This window comes from Callithrix jacchus, chromosome 1 (genome assembly GCF_049354715.1).
Source record: "Callithrix jacchus isolate 240 chromosome 1, calJac240_pri, whole genome shotgun sequence".
In the NCBI taxonomy this organism is placed as follows: domain Eukaryota; kingdom Metazoa; phylum Chordata; class Mammalia; order Primates; family Cebidae; genus Callithrix; species Callithrix jacchus.
In genome coordinates, this window is record NC_133502.1 from 161,414,963 (window position 1) to 161,437,435 (window position 22,473).

At 51.3% G+C, this 22,473-nt stretch overlaps 1 protein-coding gene and 1 long non-coding RNA gene across 3 annotated transcripts; one reads left to right on the plus strand and one right to left on the minus strand.

Moving 5' to 3' along the window:
• Nucleotides 1-3,199: 3,199 nt before the first annotated feature.
• Nucleotides 3,200-10,164, minus strand: LOC118143817 (uncharacterized). Of its 2 annotated transcripts, XR_013527025.1 has the most exons (3): nucleotides 10,045-10,164; nucleotides 9,554-9,660; nucleotides 3,200-8,822 (listed from the first exon to the last, which is right to left on the minus strand). It is a non-coding gene; the product is annotated as an uncharacterized LOC118143817 (long non-coding RNA). The 2 variants fall into 2 exon arrangements; XR_013527024.1 differs by having other exon boundaries at nucleotides 9,554-10,094.
• Nucleotides 10,165-10,201: 37 nt separating this feature from the next.
• LOC103787337 (uncharacterized) lies at nucleotides 10,202-21,624 on the plus strand. The gene is made up of 3 exons (XM_078350234.1): nucleotides 10,202-14,537; nucleotides 15,165-15,271; nucleotides 16,003-21,624. Exons 1-3 carry the CDS (start codon nucleotides 14,299-14,301, stop codon nucleotides 16,179-16,181), a joined length of 525 nt encoding a protein of 174 aa, XP_078206360.1. The 5' UTR covers nucleotides 10,202-14,298; the 3' UTR covers nucleotides 16,182-21,624.
• Nucleotides 21,625-22,473: the final 849 nt, after the last annotated feature.

Here is a 22,473-nt window from a genome sequence, read left to right on the forward strand (position 1 = left end):
TAGGCATCCTTGGGGCTAAGTATCAGCATTTGGTTAAGCCAGCAAGATTATTTGATGAGTGTATCCTGCCCCATAGCTGGCACAGTCATGGCCTCTGTTGATGACTATTTCAGTGTGTGTGTGTGTGTGTGTGTGTGTGTGTGTGTGTGTGACAGAGTCCCACTCTGTCACCCAGGCTGGAGTACAGTGGTGTGATCTTGGCTCACTACAACCTCCACCTCACAGGTTCAAGTGATTCTCCTGGCTCAGCCTCCCTAGTGTTTGGGATTTCAGGTGCACACCGCCAAGTGCGGCTAATTTTTGTATTTTTAGCAGAGATGGGGTTTCACCCTGTTAGAGAGGCTGGTCTCAAACTTCTGACCTCAAGTGATCTGCCCACCTCGGCCTCTCAAAATGTTGGGATTACAGGTGTGAGCCACGGTGCCCGGCTGGTTTTCCTCATACATGTAAAAGCTAAGCTATATCTACATGTGAGTGGGCTGAAAGTGTGACACAATTTATTATTTTTCTGATTTAAACAAAACTATCTTTGGCATTTTAGTGGCTAAGTACATTAAAGCATGTCTGTAATCATCTGCAAAGCATATACCGTTAGGCAATGTTGGGAGAACCGGACATTCTGCTGTCCTAGGAGTTTGTCCTTGCGGGTATTATTAAGGTGTTTACTCAGCCATAAACATCTTAAGACCATGGGTGGTGACCGGCAAAGAATGTGGCTTGCTAATTTTAAGAGGGAGCTGATTTTACATTTGATCTTAGACAGAAGGCTGAGAAGCAATAAGATGGAGTTGATTTTAAAATGGTGTCACTCTGGCTCTCCTATTCTCCCGTTTGCCTAACAATACCATGCCATAGGATTCATCCTTTTAAATGCACAGTTCAATGTCTTTTAGTACAGGTGTTCCTTGGCTTACAACGGTGTTACATCCTGATAAGTCCACCATGTTGGAAATATTTTAAGTCAAAGATGCATTTAATCCACCTAACCTACTGAACACCATAGCTCAGCCTTGCCTACTCTAAACATGCTCAGAACACTGACATTAGCCCACAGTGGTCTAAAATAATCTGACACAAGCCTATTTTATAATAAAGTGTTGAATGTCTCATGTAATTTATTAAATACTGTTCCCAAGGTGAAAAACAAAATGTCTTATGGGCGCTTGAGGTATGGTTTCTACTGAATGCAAACTGCTTTTGCACCATCATAAAGTCAAAAAATTAAGTTGCCCAGGCATGGTGGCTCACTCCTGTAATCCCAGCACTTTGGGAGGCTGAGATGGGTGGATCACCTGAGGTCAGCAGTTTGAGAGCAGCCTGACCAATATGGTGAAAACCCATCTCTACTAAAAATATAAAAAACATTAGCCAGGCATGGTGGTGGTGTGTGCCTGTAATCCTAGCTTCTTGAGAGGCTGAGGGATGAGAATTGCTTGAACCCAGGAGGAAGAGGTTGCAGTGAGCTAAGATCACACCACTGCACTCCAGCCTGGGCAAAAGAGCAAGACTCTGTCTCAAAAAAAAAAAAAAAAAAATCATAAGTGGAACCATGGTAAATCGGGGACAATCCGTATAGGTACTATGACCTACAACATCTTTCCCTTTGCCAAAATTATTTCCCTTCCCACAAAATTATTGGACCATTATACATCATTCACGCTGAAATCGCCTTTCAGAGTTGTGGTTCACTTTGTGTTCACAATATCGTTCCCCATCACTGTTGCTATGGTTGATGTTGATTTCACTCAACCACATGCATGAGCGCCAGAAACTCTTCTAGAAAAAAAAAAGCTTTCGACTATTTTCCTTAAAAGGCCTTAAAAACGATCTCTAAATTGATAGGGGAGCATCTGGTTTTGTTGTTTTAAAATAGCCTCTACATACAGCTTCTCTAGGTAGAAAAAAGGCCACCTTATCTGTGCCAATGTGCAGAGAGTAAACGACAGCAAACTGTCCCTAGCAAACATCTCCCATGTAAGATGTTCTTTCAGGTCTTTAACGGAACATGTGAGATGAGGAACCCCAAGGAAATGGTGCCTTTAGTTTTTGTTTGTTTGTTTGTTGTGCTCTTGTTCTGTCCTTCAGGCTGGAGTGTAGTGGCAAAATCACAGCCCATTTTAGCCTTGACCTCCCTGGTCTCAAGTGATCCAGCCTTCTTCCTGAGTAGCTAGACAATCACACACCACCACACTTGCCTAATGTAAAAAATTTTGAAGAAATGAGGTCTTGTTATGTTGGCCAGGCTGGTCTTGAACTTCTGGCCTAAAGGAATCCTCCTGCCTCAGCCTCCTAAACTGTTGGGAGTATAGGCATGAGCCATGGTGCCCTGCCTGGCTTTCCAGGTTTACCAAGTGTTTGAGCGGTTCACAAGTGTGGATGCAGGACCTACAGCATCAGCATTGCCTGGAATCGGTTAAAACGCAACTACTCCACTGTGAGAGTCTGAGGCAGGCGGGTCACCTGAGGTCAGGAGTTTGAGACCAGCCTGGCCAACATGGTGAAACCCTGTCTCTACTAAAATTCCAAAAAAACAATTAGCTGGGCATGGTGGTGAATGCCAAGTAGCAATCCCAGCTACTTGGGAGATGGAAGCAGGAGAATCACTTGAACCCAGGCGGTGGAGGTTGCACTGAGCTGAGATCATGCCACTGCACTCCAGCCTGGGCTACAGAGTAAGACTCCACCTCAAAAAAAAAAAAAAAAAAAAAAAAAATGCAACTACTCAGCTCCATCAGAACTACTCGCTCAGAAACTCTTGGGGAGGGCGATGAGATCGGTGTTTCCATGAGCCCCCCCGGGTGGTTCTGATGATGCAGTCTCAGGTTTGAGGAGGCGGAGGAAGGATCCTCAGATGGAGGTGGGAAGGGACTGCATTTACAGCCGGTGAAAGCACCTGAAGACAGGTCCCTAGAGCAGGACATACTTCTTGTTTTATCTTTTAAATCCAAAATAAAATCATTTTTGTGTGATTTAAAAATCACTCATGCTAGTTTTAGAAAAACTAGCCCATTTCCAATGTGCAAATATTTTATCCCAAGAATATTTTACCCAGGTGCAAATTCAAAAATTTAATCCCGAAAGGAAAACTAAAGCGTTCTCCATCATTCCTGTTGAGGAAACATTTTGAATGTCCATGTTACATTTTAAATCATAATATTTAATAGAGAACTTGATTATATCCATTGACAAAACACAAATATTAATCTAAAATGTTTTATTACACAATTCCTTTTAAGATTTCAATACATTAGAGCATGTTAAATCAGCATGAAATGTTACAACAGTAGTTATCTATGCACACGAGAATATCCACAGAAACACATTGGAGGTGTGTTCACAGTTCTGGCAGTGGACAGAACAAAGGAGAAGAAGCCCGCACCTCAACACTCAGGACAGAGACAGCGCCCTCTAGGGCTGCATCCCAGGTCAGCACCAACCATATGCAAAGCTGATCTGGGCCTGCCTCAGGAAGGAGGCTAAGCTCATGTACCCCACCTGGCCTCACTTTCCCCCGTCCTCTGTGAAAGGGAGACGAGAATAATGGTCCTAACCTGCCACTTAGCAGCTGCGGGACTCGGGCAAGTAAGTCCCTTTCCTCCTCTGAGCCTCCCACTTTCTCAAGGCTCTGAGTCACAGAGAGAGACAGACCTGAGGGGGACATGAAGGCTTCCTCCCACCAAGTGGAGAGTGGTGGGCATCCGTCAACACCTCCATCGGCACGGAGCTAGCTTGCTTTCCAGACTGCCATGACATGTTACACAGCCCGGTTTAGTGGGGGAAGAACGGGACTGTGCTGGGGCTCCTGGCTAATCTCCAGCTCTGCCTTTTCCTGCCAGCAAGGCCTCATCTAGGACACAGCTCCCATGTCCCCAAGTTTTCTCCTCTGCCATATGGAAATGATGATCTCATAGGGTTTTGGGGATGATTAGATTGTTCAACAGCAAAGGCCTAAAATTGTGCCCGGCAGAAGCAATCAGTGCTGTAAGAGGTCAGGAGAGGGTGACCTTCAGGGCTCAGTGGTGATCGGGGCAGGTGCTCACAATTAGTGACTGGGGAGCACCTCCAGGTCTTGGGAAACACTGGGTTTTGGCACGGATGGTGGTTTCACAGTGTAGTCGGTTCAAGACAACAGACGCACCACATGCTTAGGATACCGGTGCTTTATGTTGGCGTATCATTCTTTCCAGAAAGCATTTTCGTTTTTTATTTTAAAGCAGGACCTGAGAATTAGAAACAGTCCTGGGAAAGGTTCAGGCCTCTATAGGCTGAGATGGGGCCCAGGCCTATATCTTTGAGGAGTAAAGAGGAACCCACAGAATTTTGGGGAATACAGGGAAACAGAGAGAAATTGCAATGAATATGTGTGCCTGCATGCATTGCATGTGTGTGTGCGTACACACAGAGGGGCCAGAGGAGGAAAACAGCAAGGCCCAGACGAGGGAAGGGTCTCGAGGCCCAAAAGCCTGGTGCATTGCACTTGGCTGATGGCAGCAGAGAGGCCTGACGTTCATGGGTCATTTGTGGCCCTCTTCATGCGCACGAACCCTTTATGACTATCCACAGCTCTGAGATGGGGACCTTGTGAGCCAGAACCAAACACGCGCTCTGCCCGTCCCTGAGGCAGCACTTGGGACTGTGGGGCTGTGGACCCCTGCCAGGCTCGCCTGTCCCCAGGACACTCAGGATGCACTTCAGGCCTCCTGTCTCCCGCAGGCAACTGCACAAGCCTCCTTTTGAAGGTAATTGCAGGACTTGTTACAGCAACACCTGTGCGCCAAGGCAGACGACAGGACCACCACAGACGTGACATTCTGTGCAGGGAGGGGAGAGGGGAGCCTCCTCTAGCTTTGCTTCTGGAGCCTAAAGTGACTATCCACTCATGGCGGGTTCCACCCGCCCCAAAACCCCGCATGTTCCCTGTCATCCTCCAACAGCCACTGTCACCGTGCCCAGGGCCACGCTCACAGCTGAGTCCTACACAGACCAGCGACCATCGGTCACCCCATCACTTTCAGTTTCCTTCTGTCTGGTCCACATCCAGATCTGGGAGGTTCCCACACGCACACCTCACTTCATCTTTGACGTGCTATGGCCTGAATGTCAGTGTCCCCTAAATTTCTATGATGAAGCCTAATTCCCAATGGGGTAGAAAGAACAGCTGGAGCCTTTGGAATTGCCCTGAAGCCAGACCAGCATTCCCACTCCTCTCCTGGAGAAGTTAGTGCTCTCATCATAGAGGCCCCAGAAACCTCCCCTGGCCCCTTCAGCCACATGAGGACACAGCTAGAGGCACTGCCCTAAGGAACCGGCCCTCACCAGGCTCCAAATCCTCAGGCATCTTGATCTTGGACTTCTCGGCCTTCCGAACTTTCTGGGGCTTATAACTCCCAGGCTAATGCACTTTGTTGGACCCTCCCTTCTCACCTGACGTCCCAAACTCCCAGGATGCGCCTCTCACAAACATGTCCCCATTGTGGGAATTCCATGGGTGAAGGGGCCAGGAGAAGCCCTTCTAAACTGCTCACAGCCTCTCAGAGGTCCCTCAGAATGGAGAAGACAGCAAGCAGGACGGGAATCTATCAACGATGCACCACACACAGGACCCCAGCAGACCCTTACAGGAAAGGATCAAAGAAGGGAGGCAGGAGGTGGGGGGTGGAGGCGGGACCCCCCCCCCACCTGAGGGTGAGAGCCTCCTGCCCAGAACAGGGCAGTGGCAGAGGACACAGGGAAAAGAGCCACCTAGAAGACCAGTGAACTGCAGGATGCATCTCACAGAGCCCAGAGTGGCGCCTGCTGTGTGCAGAGCCAGGAGCACCAGAAATCAGAGCTGTGTCAAGAGGGATATTGACACCCTGAAGAACACGTCAGTCATTGACCACATCCTACACAACAAAACAGGGGCATTCTCTAGAGTGAAGGCAAGGATGGAAGTCCACCAAGAACGTATTCACCAGGGAGGCGGGGAGCAAGTGTCCAAGACTCCCGGGACTGCCAGGCCCCCTCTTTGCTCACAGAGGAAGAGGACGAGGCCGCCTTCTGCAGGCTACAGTTAGCTCTCAGGCTAGAGGATGTGATGAAGAACAGGAAAGTCACACTCAGGGCTGGAAAGGCCCAGAAAGCCAGGAAGTCCCCGGGGCAGCCACTGTGTGCCAGGCCAGCCCCGTCCACACACTGCACTGCCTCCTGCCCTAGGGAGAAGAGTCTCTGGGCCCAGGATCTGCAGGCTTCTGCAAGGTCCACAGAGCCCTGAGGTTTGCAAGCATCATCCACAAGATACGAACCAGGACGAGGCATTTGATTCAGTGTCCTCCTGCACTGAGAACAGGGAAGGACGAGGAGACCGACAGCCAAAGCACGGAGAGTCAAGATGTGGGCAGAGGCTGAGCTGCGGGGAGAGCCACCCCTGTGGCCCTAACCCGGGGATGCCAGGTTCCTCCAGCCACCCCTCCCCTTACTCCCCAGCTGGCTTGGGAGGGGGCTTTCCATCACTGTCCCAAAATTCTAAATTCTGCTCCAACACTACCCACATGGAACTTCTGACTCTCTAGAAGCAACGGTGTCTGCATACACCAAGACAACTCGAATGACCCCCACGGAGCGTGGCTCTCTAGTGATGCCCTCTGTCTGGCAACAGCTGGACTTCCAACCAACAGTGCTTCTTCTATCAGCGATGCTGGCTGCTGTCGGGGCAGTGCTTGGGTTGAAGGGATCCCAGGACTTTGTGCGCAGAGCACGCTAGCCTCCACCTCGCCCTTCCTGAGCGCCTGCCTGGGCTACCCACACACCACTGTGCTGGGGAGGCACAGAGGTGGCCACAACCACCCACATCTACCACCATCTCTAGATATTTCACAGGCCAGTAACTCCAAAATGCCACCATTTCTTCATACATTTCCAAAAGAAGTAATGAAGAATACAGCAGCATGGTCAGAAACCTTTCGTGTAGAGGAAAAACAGAACTCAGATCAAGGACATACATAAACCACATTTCTGCCGTGCTCTGACAGTCCCTCACTTTCTGCAGCCGACTGCAGGGTGGGCCCGGGCCATGCCACTGTGGCTCCCGTGGGTGGGGAGGGGTGGCTGGAGGAACCCGGCATCCCCGGGTTAGGGCCACAGGGGTGGTCTGCCCGGAGCTCAGCCTCTGCCCACATCTTGACTCTCCGTGCTTTGGCTGTCAGTCTCCTGCCGGCAGCCCCGTTTTTCCCTGCTGTCCATCGGGACGCAAGGAACGGGGCGCGAGCTCCGGGGTGTGAAGAGCACACAGAGGGCCTGGCCCCTCCTCACCCCATTGCAGAAAACCTCTCATTCAGCTTCCAGGATGAGTAAGAGCCACAGAGCTTCAAATTTAACCAAATGCAGACGGGATATTTGGGGCTGGCAGACCCTGCATTTACAGGGCAAAGAAGAAACAGAGCCCACTGCTGGGACCAGTGGCCGGGGCCCCCATGAGTCCCTGGGCATCGGCTGGAGGCGGCGCCCCCTTCACTGCCACCCACAGGCCGGCAGCCCCGTTTTTCCCTGCTGTCCATCGGGACCCAAGGAAGGGGGCGCGAGCTCCGGGGTGTGAAGAGCACACAGAGGGCCTGGCCCCTCCTCACCCGATTGCACAGAAACATGTCTCGACTCAAGCCACATTTAGAGCTCGTGACTTTCTTTCCTCTCCCAACTCCAGAGAGGGCACAGACACCCAGAGTGAGGGGACAGTTACTTGACCACCAGGTGTGGAGCGGCCCTGGACAGCTTCAGGGATCCCTGCAGACCGAGGGTGGCTGGTGCAGGGGGAAAGTGACAGCCTCTCCTCCTCTCTCCTGCCAAGAGTGGGACAATGAGAGGGGGGCCAGGGAGTGGTCCACTACCAAAACCGAGCGGGGAGGAGGGGTGACGTCACAGTTTTCTACGCAGAATCCCTGCATGCCACAATAGGTGTTTCCGCTCCTCTTCAGGGCACCTACTTCCATGCTGGGAACACGGTATTAGACCTCAGCAAGGGCCACATGTCCCTCCCACCCCATGCCCAGAAGGGAATCAGGACCAGGAAGGAGTTTCCATGCCATGGACAAGAGCTGGGTGAGCACAGCGTGGAGGGTCCTGCTGTGGCGGGTCCTGCGCTGACCGAAGCCGGGCAGAGAAGCAGGCGACGTGCTGTGCAGTCTGCAGGCTAACTCTGAACTTGAGAATGAGGACTCCCCACTGGGCGCATACCTGGAGGAAGGGAAGCACCTTTCCACGGAGTCTGTCCCCGTTGCTTGACAATGGCATTCGTGCCCATCCTAAGGACCAGCTGCCACCACTGCTGGCTGCAAATGTCCTTTCAGGCAAACACAGCACCTTTGCAAAACGAGGCAGAGAGCGAGGGAGGGGTTGGGTCGGAAAGTCACCTGGTGCTGACAAGGACGCTGAGGGAACAGTGGTTCCATCTGAGCAGAGCTGTGTGGTGGGCCTTCTCTTGGAGCATAAGGCAGTGCTGCAGGGGTGGCTTCTGGCCTGGAAACTGCCTTTTTGGAAAGTGACCTGTGGCTCCGTGTAGCTGTTCTGGCGTGACGGTGCTGAATCTTGTCCTTGGTGCACCCTCTTGCGCTCAGGGCTGAGGAGCCCTCGGTGACCTGCCTGGGCCAGGTAGCGCCACGGAGATCCTCTTCAGGGACACAGGTGCTCATGCGCACAGGCCTGCCCACCATCTGCTGGAAGCATGCGGTGCTCCCGGCTCTCCCGGACAGTCTCAGCCACTGAAGTCAACTCGCCAGCATCCAGGGGAGGCTTCTCCCTGTGCCTCCGGGTCCTGTGGTCAAGACCAATGCAGGGCCCGGGAGTGACCGCTGAAAAAGAAGAGCCCAGGTGAAGCGCACTCACCTATCTGTGCCCTGGGAGTCCCCACGAAGTAAGTCTAGGAAGAAACCACCAGAGCCACCCATGTCCCCTGGATCCCCAGTGTGGAGGGAAAGGGCAGCGCCTCATCTTCGTGGAGTGATTGCTGCGGTGCTGCGATTTCATCACTTCTATCTTCATTAGTTACTATTCCCATGAGAAAGTAAGATGTTCATGCAACATTTTATTTTTATTTTTGAGACGGAGTCTCTGTCGCCCAGGCTGGAGTGCAGTGACGTGATCTCGGCTCACTGCAACCTCCATCTTCCGGGTTCAAAAGATTCTCCTGCCTCAGCCTCTCGAGTAGCTGGGAGTACAGGTGCCTGCCACCACGCCTGGATAAGTTTTGTATTTTCAGTAGAGATGGGGTTTCACCATGTTGGCCAGGCTGGTCTCCAAGCCCTGACCTCAGGTGATCTGCCCGCCGTGACCTCCCAAAGTGCTAGGATTGCAGGAGTGAGCGCCACCGCACCCAGCCTTAATGCAACATTTTAAAAATCAAAATTCATGCTAAACCCTTCATCGTGAGCAAAACATCCACATTTTAAACCTAGCCATGGTCAGACCCTGTAACTGCAACACTCTGAGGGCTGTACGAGTGTTAGGCATGGTGGGAAACTAAGTTTTGGCAAGTTCCATTCAACCTATAAAATTGTCACCAAAGAAACGGGAAAGGACTCACTTGCGGAATGTTCCACGCAGCTCCCAGGCGCACGGCACTGCCACAGAGCGGAGGTCTGCTCCCCGAGGACTGGGGCTTTAACCGCGAAGACCATTTCCCACTTTCGTCTAAAAGGACAGAAGGACTTGGTGAAGTGTCCGGCTTTTTCCTAAGGGAAGGAGGTGCCTACAGCGTTGCTGTCACTGCTGCCGGCCACAGGAAGATGCAAACAAACCGTCCCGCCCGAAGATGGTGTTTTCCCAAAATGCGCCACTTCACTGAGGATGCAACTGCAGAAAAGGGCTGATGGGATTGGGGAGCTGCTCCCGGGAGTCTCCAGAGCGGCTCGGGGGCCGAAGGAGCTCTGAGTCATCAAAGGCCGGGCCCAGGGAGCCGGGAAGAGGAAGGGCCGCTGCTCCCGGAACACCTCAGGGCGCATGAGTTAGGGGCAAGAAACAAAGTGACTAATATTTTTTTTTGAAACTCAGGCGGTTTCAGGACTTTTTACTCACTCTTAGCGCCGCCCCAGCGGCTGCCAGGCCCCAGTACGCGCCGCAAATACAGCTGGGCTGGGACCCAAACCTCCATCCTGTCCCGCCGGGTCCCGTCCTTTCCCGTTGGAGGCGGCGGTTGGGCTCAGCGCCAGGCGCGCGCCCTCTGCTGGCCTTTGGGGCGCAGAGAGGGGAGCTGGGAGCTCGCGGCCGAGCGGTGGTCGCTTGCCCGCTGGCTGCCTCTCGCTGAATCGCCGACATTCTCCGTCCTTTGCTCTCTGCTCCTGGCTGGGGGATGTTCTGCTTCAGCCTTGCCTGCTCCCTTTGCTGGGGCACACCTTGGAGCCATTGCTTAAAAGTACGGAAATCTTCATGCCTTTGAGATGTCTGATTAGGATCCCCTCTCGGTCAGGCCTGAATGCAAAGACCTGCTCCAAGTTCTCTTGGGAAACTGGACACAGCCTCAAAATCCAGAAGACACAAGACACCTGTTTTCACAACCGCATTCTCCAGGCTTCAACCATCGACATGGAGGGCCAAGGTGGTGCTTGGGATAAGATCTGGAGAAACTACCCTCCAGCCTTGATCACAATTAGGAAGATGAAAGCAGGAAATCCACTTTGCCCTTGTTTGGGAATCATTGCCTAAAGGTTCTTCTAAAAGTTCGCCCCCATCTGAAGGGAAAGAAATTCAGTCTTTGCCTGGGAGGTTTTTAGGGGTGAAATTGAAGTGCTTTCTTCCCCAGGTGCAGTGTGTCACACCTATAATCCTGGCATTTGAGAGGCAGGAGGTGAGAGAGATGAGAGGCTGAGGGAGAAGGATCCCTTGAGGCCAAAGTTCGAGACCAGCCTGCGCAACATAATGAGACCCCATCTTTTAAAAAAATTACATTACCAACCAAATGGAGAGCAAAAATAAATAATAAATAAATAAAAAGCAGGAGTTGCAATTCTCGTATCGGAGAAAATAGATTTTAAAGCAACAAAGATATAGTGGTAAAAGGATCAATGCAACAACAAGAGCTAACGATCCTAACACCCAGATACGAGACTTAGATTCAATGAGACAGAAAATTAATAAGGATATCAAGGACTCGAACTCAGATCCGGAACAAGTAAACTTAATAAATATTCATAGAGCTCTCCACTTCAAATACACAAAATATACATTCTTGTCAATACCACATCACACCTACCCATAAGTTTAAATGAAACATTGATTGGCCATTATTAATACTCAATTTTTTTCAAAATAAAGCAATATTTCCATTTACTCTCCCTCTTTCTCTTCCTCTTTCTTCCTCTCCTTTACTTATTTTTTTTTCTTTCCTTCTCTCAAAAAAAAAAGAAATCAACTTGTAAACCTCTGGATCCAGGTCAGCAATGTCTCTCTCATTGCTTGCTTTCCTTCCTTCCCTTCCCTCCCTCCCTCCCTCCCCGCTTCTTCCCTTCCTTCCTTCCTTCATCCCTTCCTTCCTCCCTACCGTCCTTCTTCCCTCCCTTCCTGCCTTCCTCCCCCCCCAAAAAAATTACATTAAATGAAAATATGAAGGTTTATTTCTTTTCATTTGACATTACCCACAGGAAAACTGTAAAGGAGGTTATACTTGTGGCTCTTTCTAATCAATCATACAGATTGTTTGCCCAGCTCAAAAAGAAATATCAATTCGTTTTGCTCCTACTGGCAACTATTATTACCAAAATCATGAAATTATTTTGACAATATCTTGTACATTCTGAGTTACAAAAACGTTTAGAGAAAAGAAAATCTGTATTCTTTGAATAACTTTATTATTTGTAATATTCTTTCATCTATTATAATGATATAAAATAACATTTTCTGTTCTTATGTTTAAACTTACCTTGTGACACTTTCTTCATAAAGATGAACAGGGATCAGTAGCTTGATTGTACTGCCATTTTATCTTTCTTTCATATAAAAGGCTGGTGCAGGTATTTCTCATCAGGGACTCACCTGTTTGGCTGTCCTCCAATCAGTGATTCAGAACATGAGTTACTTGGTGTTTTGAGGCTTTGATGTCATTAATGAATGACTGTGTAATTGTGGTGCTAAGGTTATTCTAATCCCTGTAAAGGGAAGAAAGCTGATATGGTTTGGCTGTGTCGATATCCAAATCTCATCTTGAATTATGACTCCCACAATTGCCATGTGTGAGGAGCCTGGTGGGAGGTACCCAGTAGGAAGTGATTGAATTACAAGGATGGGTATTTCCTGCACTGTTCTCATGATAGTGAATGAGTCTCACAAGAGCTGTTGGTTTTAAAAATGGGAGTTTCCCTGCACAAACTCTCTCACTCCTTGCCTGCTGCCATTCTTGTAAGATAAGACTTGCTCCTCCTTGCCTTCTGCCATGATTGTGAGGCTTCCTCAGCCACCTGGAACTGTAAGTCCAATTAAACCTCTTTCTTTTGTAAATTGCCCAGTCTCAGGTATGTGTTTATCAGCAGCGTGAAAATGTACTAATACAAAAGTATAGTGGTGCATATGATTTCACAGGCCAGATCTGTGCACAGTACCTATCCCTTCCAGGTACACATAGAGGACCAGGGTTCTTTTACTCGGCCACAGATAATGCCTACAATGCTGGAAAGAGTGTCTCATTTAGTGAGTAGTGGGAGAGAGGGTACATGTTTGGCGTATAAGTAAGTCTCCTGTTCATTTTTATACTGTGTGTAATAAGACTCTTTAAAAACACAACAAACCAATTTCCTTGTTCGCACATTTTTTATACTCAAAGATACAACCTGAAACCTGATTTTAAAAATTAAACTCAGGGAAACAACTCAAGGAAGAGGGCATGGACGGAACTCAGTAAAGTTCAGCATCTTTGGTCCTTCAAAAGAGAAATTCATGGTTTTTTCCCAATAGCAGACACTAGAATCAGAGAATGACTGGTTTTCCAAGGTCTTTGAATACATTATTAGATTCAGCTGTTTCTCTCTTGCTGGAGGAAGACTGAGCATGCCCGGGGAGATCCGTGCAGTTATTCAGGATCCTGAAGAGGGCTAACAGGACAGTGGAGACCGAGCCCTCCAGTAAGAGCTATACCCTCCTTTCTCGTCCTGATGCTCCAAATTGTGCAAATCCAATCTTTAAGAAAATATAATGAAATGATTATTTTTTAAATATCCCATACATTTTTCATTTGTAACTTCCCTAGTTAGAGCCATGGATCCTTTAAAAATGTGTCTTTGGATCAACTATCATCCTCTCAAATAACCTATAACTGGTATGTGTCTTTTTCTGTTACTACAGCCATCATTATTAACTTCGAGTATACTGACAAGAGTTCCTGAAATGGTAGGCTCTAGGCTGGATACCAAGGAAACCAGGTGACATACACTCTCCACCAACAGACATATTTGGCCCCCCTGGAGAGTCATCCATCAGGAAAAGAGATCAGGCCATCAAAGACAATAACCCTGGCGGTGAAAAGAAAGAACACAGCCATGCTTCGGGGATAAAGAAGGGCGAACATGCTACCACGCAGCAGAGCGCACATGGCGCTCACGTGCCTATCTGTTTTGGTTTTCAACTGAAGTGGTGTCCAGAACTACGTCCTAATTTTGGAAGTTCGAATGGGAATAGAGCCCGCTCTTCCATATGTTGACTAGAGTGGATGGGAATAACAAGGAGAAAGTGTCATTTTCATTATTTTAAGACTATTAATAGTTGGGACAGAAGAGAATGGATTTCTTTTTTAGCTGAGCAAACAGTAATCTGTATAACTGATCAGAAAGTCACAGGTGTAACTTCCTTTATGGTTTTCCTGTGGGGAAGGTCAAATGAGGGGGAAGCACCCTTCAATTTCACCCCTGACCACCTCCCATCTTTGTCTTCAGGTGGTGATTTCTTAGAAGAATCTGTAGACAACGATTCTCAAACAGATACACTAGAAGAATTTCTGCTTCCATCTTCCAGTCTGTGATCAAGGCTGGAGGGTGGTTTCTCCAGGAGATCTTCTCTCAAGCACCACCGTGGCCCTCCGTGGCCCGATGGCTGAAGCCTGGAGAATGTGGTTATGAAAACAGGTGTCTTGCATCTTGCAGATTTTGAAGCTATGTCCTTTTTCCCAAGAGAACTTGGAGCAGATCTTTGCATTCAGACCCGAATGAGGGGGAATCCTATTCATACATCTCAAAGGCATGAAGATTTCCGAACTTTTAAGCCGTGGCTCCAAGGCGTAGCCCAGTAAAGGGAGCAAGGCTGAAGCAGAGCATCCCTCGGCCAGCAGCAGAGAGCAAGGGACGGAGAATGTCAGCGATTCCGCGAGAGGCCGCCAGGGGGCGAGCGACCACCGCTCGGCCGCGAGCTCCCCGCTCCCCTCGCTGCGCCCCAACCGCCAGCAAAGGGCGCGCGCCTGGCGCTGAGCCTAACCGCTGCCTCCAACCGGACAGGACAGAACCGGGCGGGACGGGACAGAGGTTTGGGTCCAAGCCCAGCTGTGTTTGCGGCGGGTCCGGGGCCCGGAAACCGCTGGAGCGTCCCCAAGAGTGAGTAAAAATTCCTGAAACAGCCTCAGTTTCATAAAATTACTGAATTCGTTTCGGAGCGGGCCAGTCCTCTTCCAGGCTCCCTGGGCCCGGTCTTTGATGATTCGGAGCTCCTGCGGCCCACGAGCAGCTCTGGAGACCCCTGGGAGCCGCTCTCCGATCCCATCAGCTCTTTTTTGCAGTTGAATCCCCGGTTAAATCGCCCACTTTGGCTCACGCCTATAATCACAGCACTTTCGGAGGCCGAGGCGGGCGGATCACAAGGTCCGGAGATCGAGACCCTGCAGGCCAACATGGTGAACCCTCATCTCTACTAAAAATTCAGAAATTAGCTGGTTGTGATGGCGCATGCCTGTAATCTCAGTTACTCTGGAGGCTGAGACAGGAGAATCGCTTGTACCAGGTAGTCGGAGATGGCAGTGAGCCAAGATTGCACCGCTGCGCTCCAGCCTGGCGACAGAGCAAAACTCCAATTCTAAAAGAAAAAAAAAGGAAAGAGAACATGATCGTAGGGTGGGCAGTGTGTTTGCATCTTCCTGTGGCCGGCAGCAGTGACAGCAACGCTGTAGGCACCTCCTTCCCTTAGGAAAAAGCCGGACACTTCACCAAGTCCTTCTGTCCTTTTAGACGAAAGTGGGAAATGGTCTTCGCGGTTAAAGCCCCAGTCCTCGGGGAGCAGACCTCCGCTCTGTGGCAGTGCCGTGCGCCTGGGAGCTGCGTGGAACATTCCGCAAGTGAGTCCTTTCCCGTTTCTTTGGTGACAATTTTATAGGTTGAATGGAACTTGCCAAAACTTAGTTTCCCACCATGCCTAACACTCGTACAGCCCTCAGAGTGTTGCAGTTACAGGGTCTGACCATGGCTAGGTTTAAAATGTGGATGTTTTGCTCACGATGAAGGGTTTAGCATGAATTTTGATTTTTAAAATGTTGCATTAAGGCTGGGTGCGGTGGCGCTCACTCCTGCAATCCTAGCACTTTGGGAGGTCACGGCGGGCAGATCACCTGAGGTCAGGGCTTGGAGACCAGCCTGGCCAACATGGTGAAACCCCATCTCTACTGAAAATACAAAACTTATCCAGGCGTGGTGGCAGGCACCTGTACTCCCAGCTACTCGAGAGGCTGAGGCAGGAGAATCTTTTGAACCCGGAAGATGGAGGTTGCAGTGAGCCGAGATCACGTCACTGCACTCCAGCCTGGGCGACAGAGACTCCGTCTCAAAAATAAAAATAAAATGTTGCATGAACATCTTACTTTCTCATGGGAATAGTAACTAATGAAGATAGAAGTGATGAAATCGCAGCACCGCAGCAATCACTCCACGAAGATGAGGCGCTGCCCTTTCCCTCCACACTGGGGATCCAGGGGACATGGGTGGCTCTGGTGGTTTCTTCCTAGACTTACTTCGTGGGGACTCCCAGGGCACAGATAGGTGAGTGCGCTTCACCTGGGCTCTTCTTTTTCAGCGGTCACTCCCGGGCCCTGCATTGGTCTTGACCACAGGACCCGGAGGCACAGGGAGAAGCCTCCCCTGGATGCTGGCGAGTTGACTTCAGTGGCTGAGACTGTCCGGGAGAGCCGGGAGCACCGCATGCTTCCAGCAGATGGTGGGCAGGCCTGTGCGCATGAGCACCTGTGTCCCTGAAGAGGATCTCCGTGGCGCTACCTGGCCCAGGCAGGTCACCGAGGGCTCCTCAGCCCTGAGCGCAAGAGGGTGCACCAAGGACAAGATTCAGCACCGTCACGCCAGAACAGCTACACGGAGCCACAGGTCACTTTCCAAAAAGGCAGTTTCCAGGCCAGAAGCCACCCCTGCAGCACTGCCTTATGCTCCAAGAGAAGGCCCACCACACAGCTCTGCTCAGATGGAACCACTGTTCCCTCAGCGTCCTTGTCAGCACCAGGTGACTTTCCGACCCAACCCCTCCCTCGCTCTCTGCCTCGTTTTGCAAAGGTGCTGTGTTTGCCTGAAAGGACATTTGCAGCCAGCAGTGGTGGCAGCTGGTCCTTAGGATGGGCACGAATGCCATTGTCAAGCAACGGGGACAGACTCCGTGGAAAGGTGCTTCCCTTCCTCCAGGTATGCGCCCAGTGGGGAGTCCTCATTCTCAAGTTCAGAGTTAGCCTGCAGACTGCACAGCACGTCGCCTGCTTCTCTGCCCGGCTTCGGTCAGCGCAGGACCCGCCACAGCAGGACCCTCCACGCTGTGCTCACCCAGCTCTTGTCCATGGCATGGAAACTCCTTCCTGGTCCTGATTCCCTTCTGGGCATGGGGTGGGAGGGACATGTGGCCCTTGCTGAGGTCTAATACCGTGTTCCCAGCATGGAAGTAGGTGCCCTGAAGAGGAGCGGAAACACCTATTGTGGCATGCAGGGATTCTGCGTAGAAAACTGTGACGTCACCCCTCCTCCCCGCTCGGTTTTGGTAGTGGACCACTCCCTGGCCCCCCTCTCATTGTCCCACTCTTGGCAGGAGAGAGGAGGAGAGGCTGTCACTTTCCCCCTGCACCAGCCACCCTCGGTCTGCAGGGATCCCTGAAGCTGTCCAGGGCCGCTCCACACCTGGTGGTCAAGTAACTGTCCCCTCACTCTGGGTGTCTGTGCCCTCTCTGGAGTTGGGAGAGGAAAGAAAGTCACGAGCTCTAAATGTGGCTTGAGTCGAGACATGTTTCTGTGCAATCGGGTGAGGAAGGGCCAGGCCCTCTGTGTGCTCTTCACACCCCGGAGCTCGCGCCCCCTTCCTTGGGTCCCGATGGACAGCAGGGAAAAACGGGGCTGCCGGCCTGTGGGTGGCAGTGAAGGGGGCGCCGCCTCCAGCCGATGCCCAGGGACTCATGGGGGCCCCGGCCACTGGTCCCAGCAGTGGGCTCTGTTTCTTCTTTGCCCTGTAAATGCAGGGTCTGCCAGCCCCAAATATCCCGTCTGCATTTGGTTAAATTTGAAGCTCTGTGGCTCTTACTCATCCTGGAAGCTGAATGAGAGGTTTTCTGCAATGGGGTGAGGAGGGGCCAGGCCCTCTGTGTGCTCTTCACACCCCGGAGCTCGCGCCCCGTTCCTTGCGTCCCGATGGACAGCAGGGAAAAACGGGGCTGCCGGCAGGAGACTGACAGCCAAAGCACGGAGAGTCAAGATGTGGGCAGAGGCTGAGCTCCGGGCAGACCACCCCTGTGGCCCTAACCCGGGGATGCCGGGTTCCTCCAGCCACCCCTCCCCACCCACGGGAGCCACAGTGGCATGGCCCGGGCCCACCCTGCAGTCGGCTGCAGAAAGTGAGGGACTGTCAGAGCACGGCAGAAATGTGGTTTATGTATGTCCTTGATCTGAGTTCTGTTTTTCCTCTACACGAAAGGTTTCTGACCATGCTGCTGTATTCTTCATTACTTCTTTTGGAAATGTATGAAGAAATGGTGGCATTTTGGAGTTACTGGCCTGTGAAATATCTAGAGATGGTGGTAGATGTGGGTGGTTGTGGCCACCTCTGTGCCTCCCCAGCACAGTGGTGTGTGGGTAGCCCAGGCAGGCGCTCAGGAAGGGCGAGGTGGAGGCTAGCGTGCTCTGCGCACAAAGTCCTGGGATCCCTTCAACCCAAGCACTGCCCCGACAGCAGCCAGCATCGCTGATAGAAGAAGCACTGTTGGTTGGAAGTCCAGCTGTTGCCAGACAGAGGGCATCACTAGAGAGCCACGCTCCGTGGGGGTCATTCGAGTTGTCTTGGTGTATGCAGACACCGTTGCTTCTAGAGAGTCAGAAGTTCCATGTGGGTAGTGTTGGAGCAGAATTTAGAATTTTGGGACAGTGATGGAAAGCCCCCTCCCAAGCCAGCTGGGGAGTAAGGGGAAGGGTGGCTGGAGGAACCTGGCATCCCCGGGTTAGGGCCACAGGGGTGGCTCTGCCCGCAGCTCAGCCTCTGCCCACATCTTGACTCTCCGTGCTTTGGCTGTCGGTCTCCTCGTCCTTCCCTGTTCTCAGTGCAGGAGGACACTGAATCAAATGCCTCGTCCTGGTTCGTATCTTGTGGATGATGCTTGCAAACCTCAGGGCTCTGTGGACCTTGCAGAAGCCTGCAGATCCTGGGCCCAGAGACTCTTCTCCCTAGGGCAGGAGGCAGTGCAGTGTGTGGACGGGGCTGGCCTGGCACACAGTGGCTGCCCCGGGGACTTCCTGGCTTTCTGGGCCTTTCCAGCCCTGAGTGTGACTTTCCTGTTCTTCATCACATCCTCTAGCCTGAGAGCTAACTGTAGCCTGCAGAAGGCGGCCTCGTCCTCTTCCTCTGTGAGCAAAGAGGGGGCCTGGCAGTCCCGGGAGTCTTGGACACTTGCTCCCCGCCTCCCTGGTGAATACGTTCTTGGTGGACTTCCATCCTTGCCTTCACTCTAGAGAATGCCCCTGTTTTGTTGTGTAGGATGTGGTCAATGACTGACGCGTTCTTCAGGGTGTCAATATCCCTCTTGACACAGCTCTGATTTCTGGTGCTCCTGGCTCTGCACACAGCAGGCGCCACTCTGGGCTCTGTGAGATGCATCCTGCAGTTCACTGGTCTTCTAGGTGGCTCTTTTCCCTGTGTCCTCTGCCACTGCCCTGTTCTGGGCAGGAGGCTCTCACCCTCAGGTGGGGGGGGGTCCCGCCTCCACCCCCCACCTCCTGCCTCCCTTCTTTGATCCTTTCCTGTAAGGGTCTGCTGGGGTCCTGTGTGTGGTGCATCGTTGATAGATTCCCGTCCTGCTTGCTGTCTTCTCCATTCTGAGGGACCTCTGAGAGGCTGTGAGCAGTTTAGAGGGGCTTCTCCTGGCCCCTTCACCCATGGAATTCCCACAATGGGGACATGTTTGTGAGAGGCGCATCCTGGGAGTTTGAGACGTCAGGTGAGAAGGGAGGGTCCAACAAAGTGCATTAGCCTGGGAGTTATAAGCCCCAGAAAGTTCGGAAGGCCGAGAAGTCCAAGATCAAGATGCCTGAGGATTTGGAGCCTGGTGAGGGCCGGTTCCTTAGGGCCGTGCCTCTAGCTGTGTCCTCATGTGGCTGAAGGGGCCAGGGGAGGTTTCTGGGGCCTCTATGATGAGAGCACTAACTTCTCCAGGAGAGGAGTGGGAATGCTGGTCTGGCTTCAGGGCAATTCCAAAGGCTCCAGCTGTTCTTTCTACCCCATTGGGAATTAGGCTTCATCATAGAAATTTAGGGGACACTGACATTCAGGCCATAGCACGTCAAAGATGAAGTGAGGTGTGCATGTGGGAACCTCCCAGATCTGGATGTGGACCAGACAGAAGGAAACTGAAAGTGATGGGGTGACCGATGGTCGCTGGTCTGTGTAGGACTCAGCTGTGAGCGTGGCCCTGGGCACGGTGACAGTGGCTGTTGGAGGATGACAGGGAACATGCGGGGTTTTGGGGAGGGTGGAACCCGCCATGAGTGGATAGTCACTTTAGGCTCCAGAAGCAAAGCTAGAGGAGGCTCCCCTCTCCCCTCCCTGCACAGAATGTCACGTCTGTGGTGGTCCTGTCGTCTGCCTTGGCGCACAGGTGTTGCTGTAACAAGTCCTGCAATTACCTTCAAAAGGAGGCTTGTGCAGTTGCCTGCGGGAGACAGGAGGCCTGAAGTGCATCCTGAGTGTCCTGGGGACAGGCGAGCCTGGCAGGGGTCCACAGCCCCACAGTCCCAAGTGCTGCCTCAGGGACGGGCAGAGCGCGTGTTTGGTTCTGGCTCACAAGGTCCCCATCTCAGAGCTGTGGATAGTCATAAAGGGTTCGTGCGCATGAAGAGGGCCACAAATGACCCATGAACGTCAGGCCTCTCTGCTGCCATCAGCCAAGTGCAATGCACCAGGCTTTTGGGCCTCGAGACCCTTCCCTCGTCTGGGCCTTGCTGTTTTCCTCCTCTGGCCCCTCTGTGTGTACGCACACACACATGCAATGCATGCAGGCACACATATTCATTGCAATTTCTCTCTGTTTCCCTGTATTCCCCAAAATTCTGTGGGTTCCTCTTTACTCCTCAAAGATATAGGCCTGGGCCCCATCTCAGCCTATAGAGGCCTGAACCTTTCCCAGGACTGTTTCTAATTCTCAGGTCCTGCTTTAAAATAAAAAACGAAAATGCTTTCTGGAAAGAATGATACGCCAACATAAAGCACCGGTATCCTAAGCATGTGGTGCGTCTGTTGTCTTGAACCGACTACACTGTGAAACCACCATCCGTGCCAAAACCCAGTGTTTCCCAAGACCTGGAGGTGCTCCCCAGTCACTAATTGTGAGCACCTGCCCCGATCACCACTGAGCCCTGAAGGTCACCCTCTCCTGACCTCTTACAGCACTGATTGCTTCTGCCGGGCACAATTTTAGGCCTTTGCTGTTGAACAATCTAATCATCCCCAAAACCCTATGAGATCATCATTTCCATATGGCAGAGGAGAAAACTTGGGGACATGGGAGCTGTGTCCTAGATGAGGCCTTGCTGGCAGGAAAAGGCAGAGCTGGAGATTAGCCAGGAGCCCCAGCACAGTCCCGTTCTTCCCCCACTAAACCGGGCTGTGTAACATGTCATGGCAGTCTGGAAAGCAAGCTAGCTCCGTGCCGATGGAGGTGTTGACGGATGCCCACCACTCTCCACTTGGTGGGAGGAAGCCTTCATGTCCCCCTCAGGTCTGCCTCTCTCTGTGACTCAGAGCCTTGAGAAAGTGGGAGGCTCAGAGGAGGAAAGGGACTTACTCGCCTGAGGCCCGCAGCTGCTAAGTGGCAGGTTAGGACCATTATTCTCGTCTCCCTTTCACAGAGGACGGGGGAAAGTGAGGCCAGGTGGGGTACATGAGCTTAGCCTCCTTCCTGAGGCAGGCCCAGATCAGCTTTGCATATGGTTGGTGCTGACCTGGGATGCAGCCCTAGAGGGCGCTGTCTCTGTCCTGAGTGTTGAGGTGCGGGCTTCTTCTCCTTTGTTCTGTCCACTGCCAGAACTGTGAACACACCTCCAATGTGTTTCTGTGGATATTCTCGTGTGCATAGATAACTACTGTTGTAACATTTCATGCTGATTTAACATGCTCTAATGTATTGAAATCTTAAAAGGAGTTGTGTAATAAAACATTTTAATTTAATATTTGTGTTTTGTCAATGGATATAATCAAGTTCTCTATTAAATATTATGATTTAAAATGTAACATGGACATTCAAAATGTTTCCTCAACAGGAATGATGGAGAACGCTTTAGTTTTCCTTTCGGGATTAAATTTTTGAATTTGCACCTGGGTAAAATATTCTTGGGATAAAATATTTGCACATTGGAAATGGGCTAGTTTTTCTAAAACTAGCATGAGTGATTTTTAAATCACACAAAAATGATTTTATTTTGGATTTAAAAGATAAAACAAGAAGTATGTCCTGCTCTAGGGACCTGTCTTCAGATGCTTTCACCGGCTGTAAATGCAGTCCCTTCCCACCTCCATCTGAGGATCCTTCCTCCGCCTCCTCAAATCTGAGACTGCATCATCAGAACCACCCGGGGGGGCTCATGGAAACACCGATCTCATCGCCCTCCCCAAGAGTTTCTGAGCGAGTAGTTCTGATGGAGCTGAGTAGTTGCATTTTTTTTTTTTGAGGTGGAGTCTTACTCTGTAGCCCAGGCTGCAGTGCAGTGACATGATCTCAGCTCACTGCAACCTCCACCGCCTGGGTTCAAGTGATTCTCCTGCTTCCATCTCCCAAGTAGCTGGGACTGCTACTTGGCATTCACCACCATGCCCAGCTAATTGTTTTTTTGGATTTTTAGTAGAGACAGGGTTTCACCATGTTGGCCAGGCTGGTCTCAAACTCCTGACCTCAGGTGACCCGCCTGCCTCAGACTCTCACAGTGGAGTAGTTGCGTTTTAACCGATTCCAGGCAATGCTGTTGCTGTAGGTCCTGCATCCACACTTGTGAACCGCTCAAACACTTGGTAAACCTGGAA

What these genes read in the sequence shown, in the direction of transcription:
- LOC103787337 (XM_078350234.1), top strand. Translation starts at nt 14,299, where the DNA reads ATGTCAGCGATTCCGCGAGAGGCCGCCAGGGGGCGAGCGACCACCGCT. An exon ending in CCGCTGGAGCGTCCCCAAGA is followed by an intron (nt 14,538 to 15,164) that starts GTGAGTAAAAAT and finishes CTGTCCTTTTAG; the next exon opens with ACGAAAGTGGGAAATGGTCT. An exon ending in CTGCGTGGAACATTCCGCAA is followed by an intron (nt 15,272 to 16,002) that starts GTGAGTCCTTTC and finishes CTTCTTTTTCAG; the next exon opens with CGGTCACTCCCGGGCCCTGC.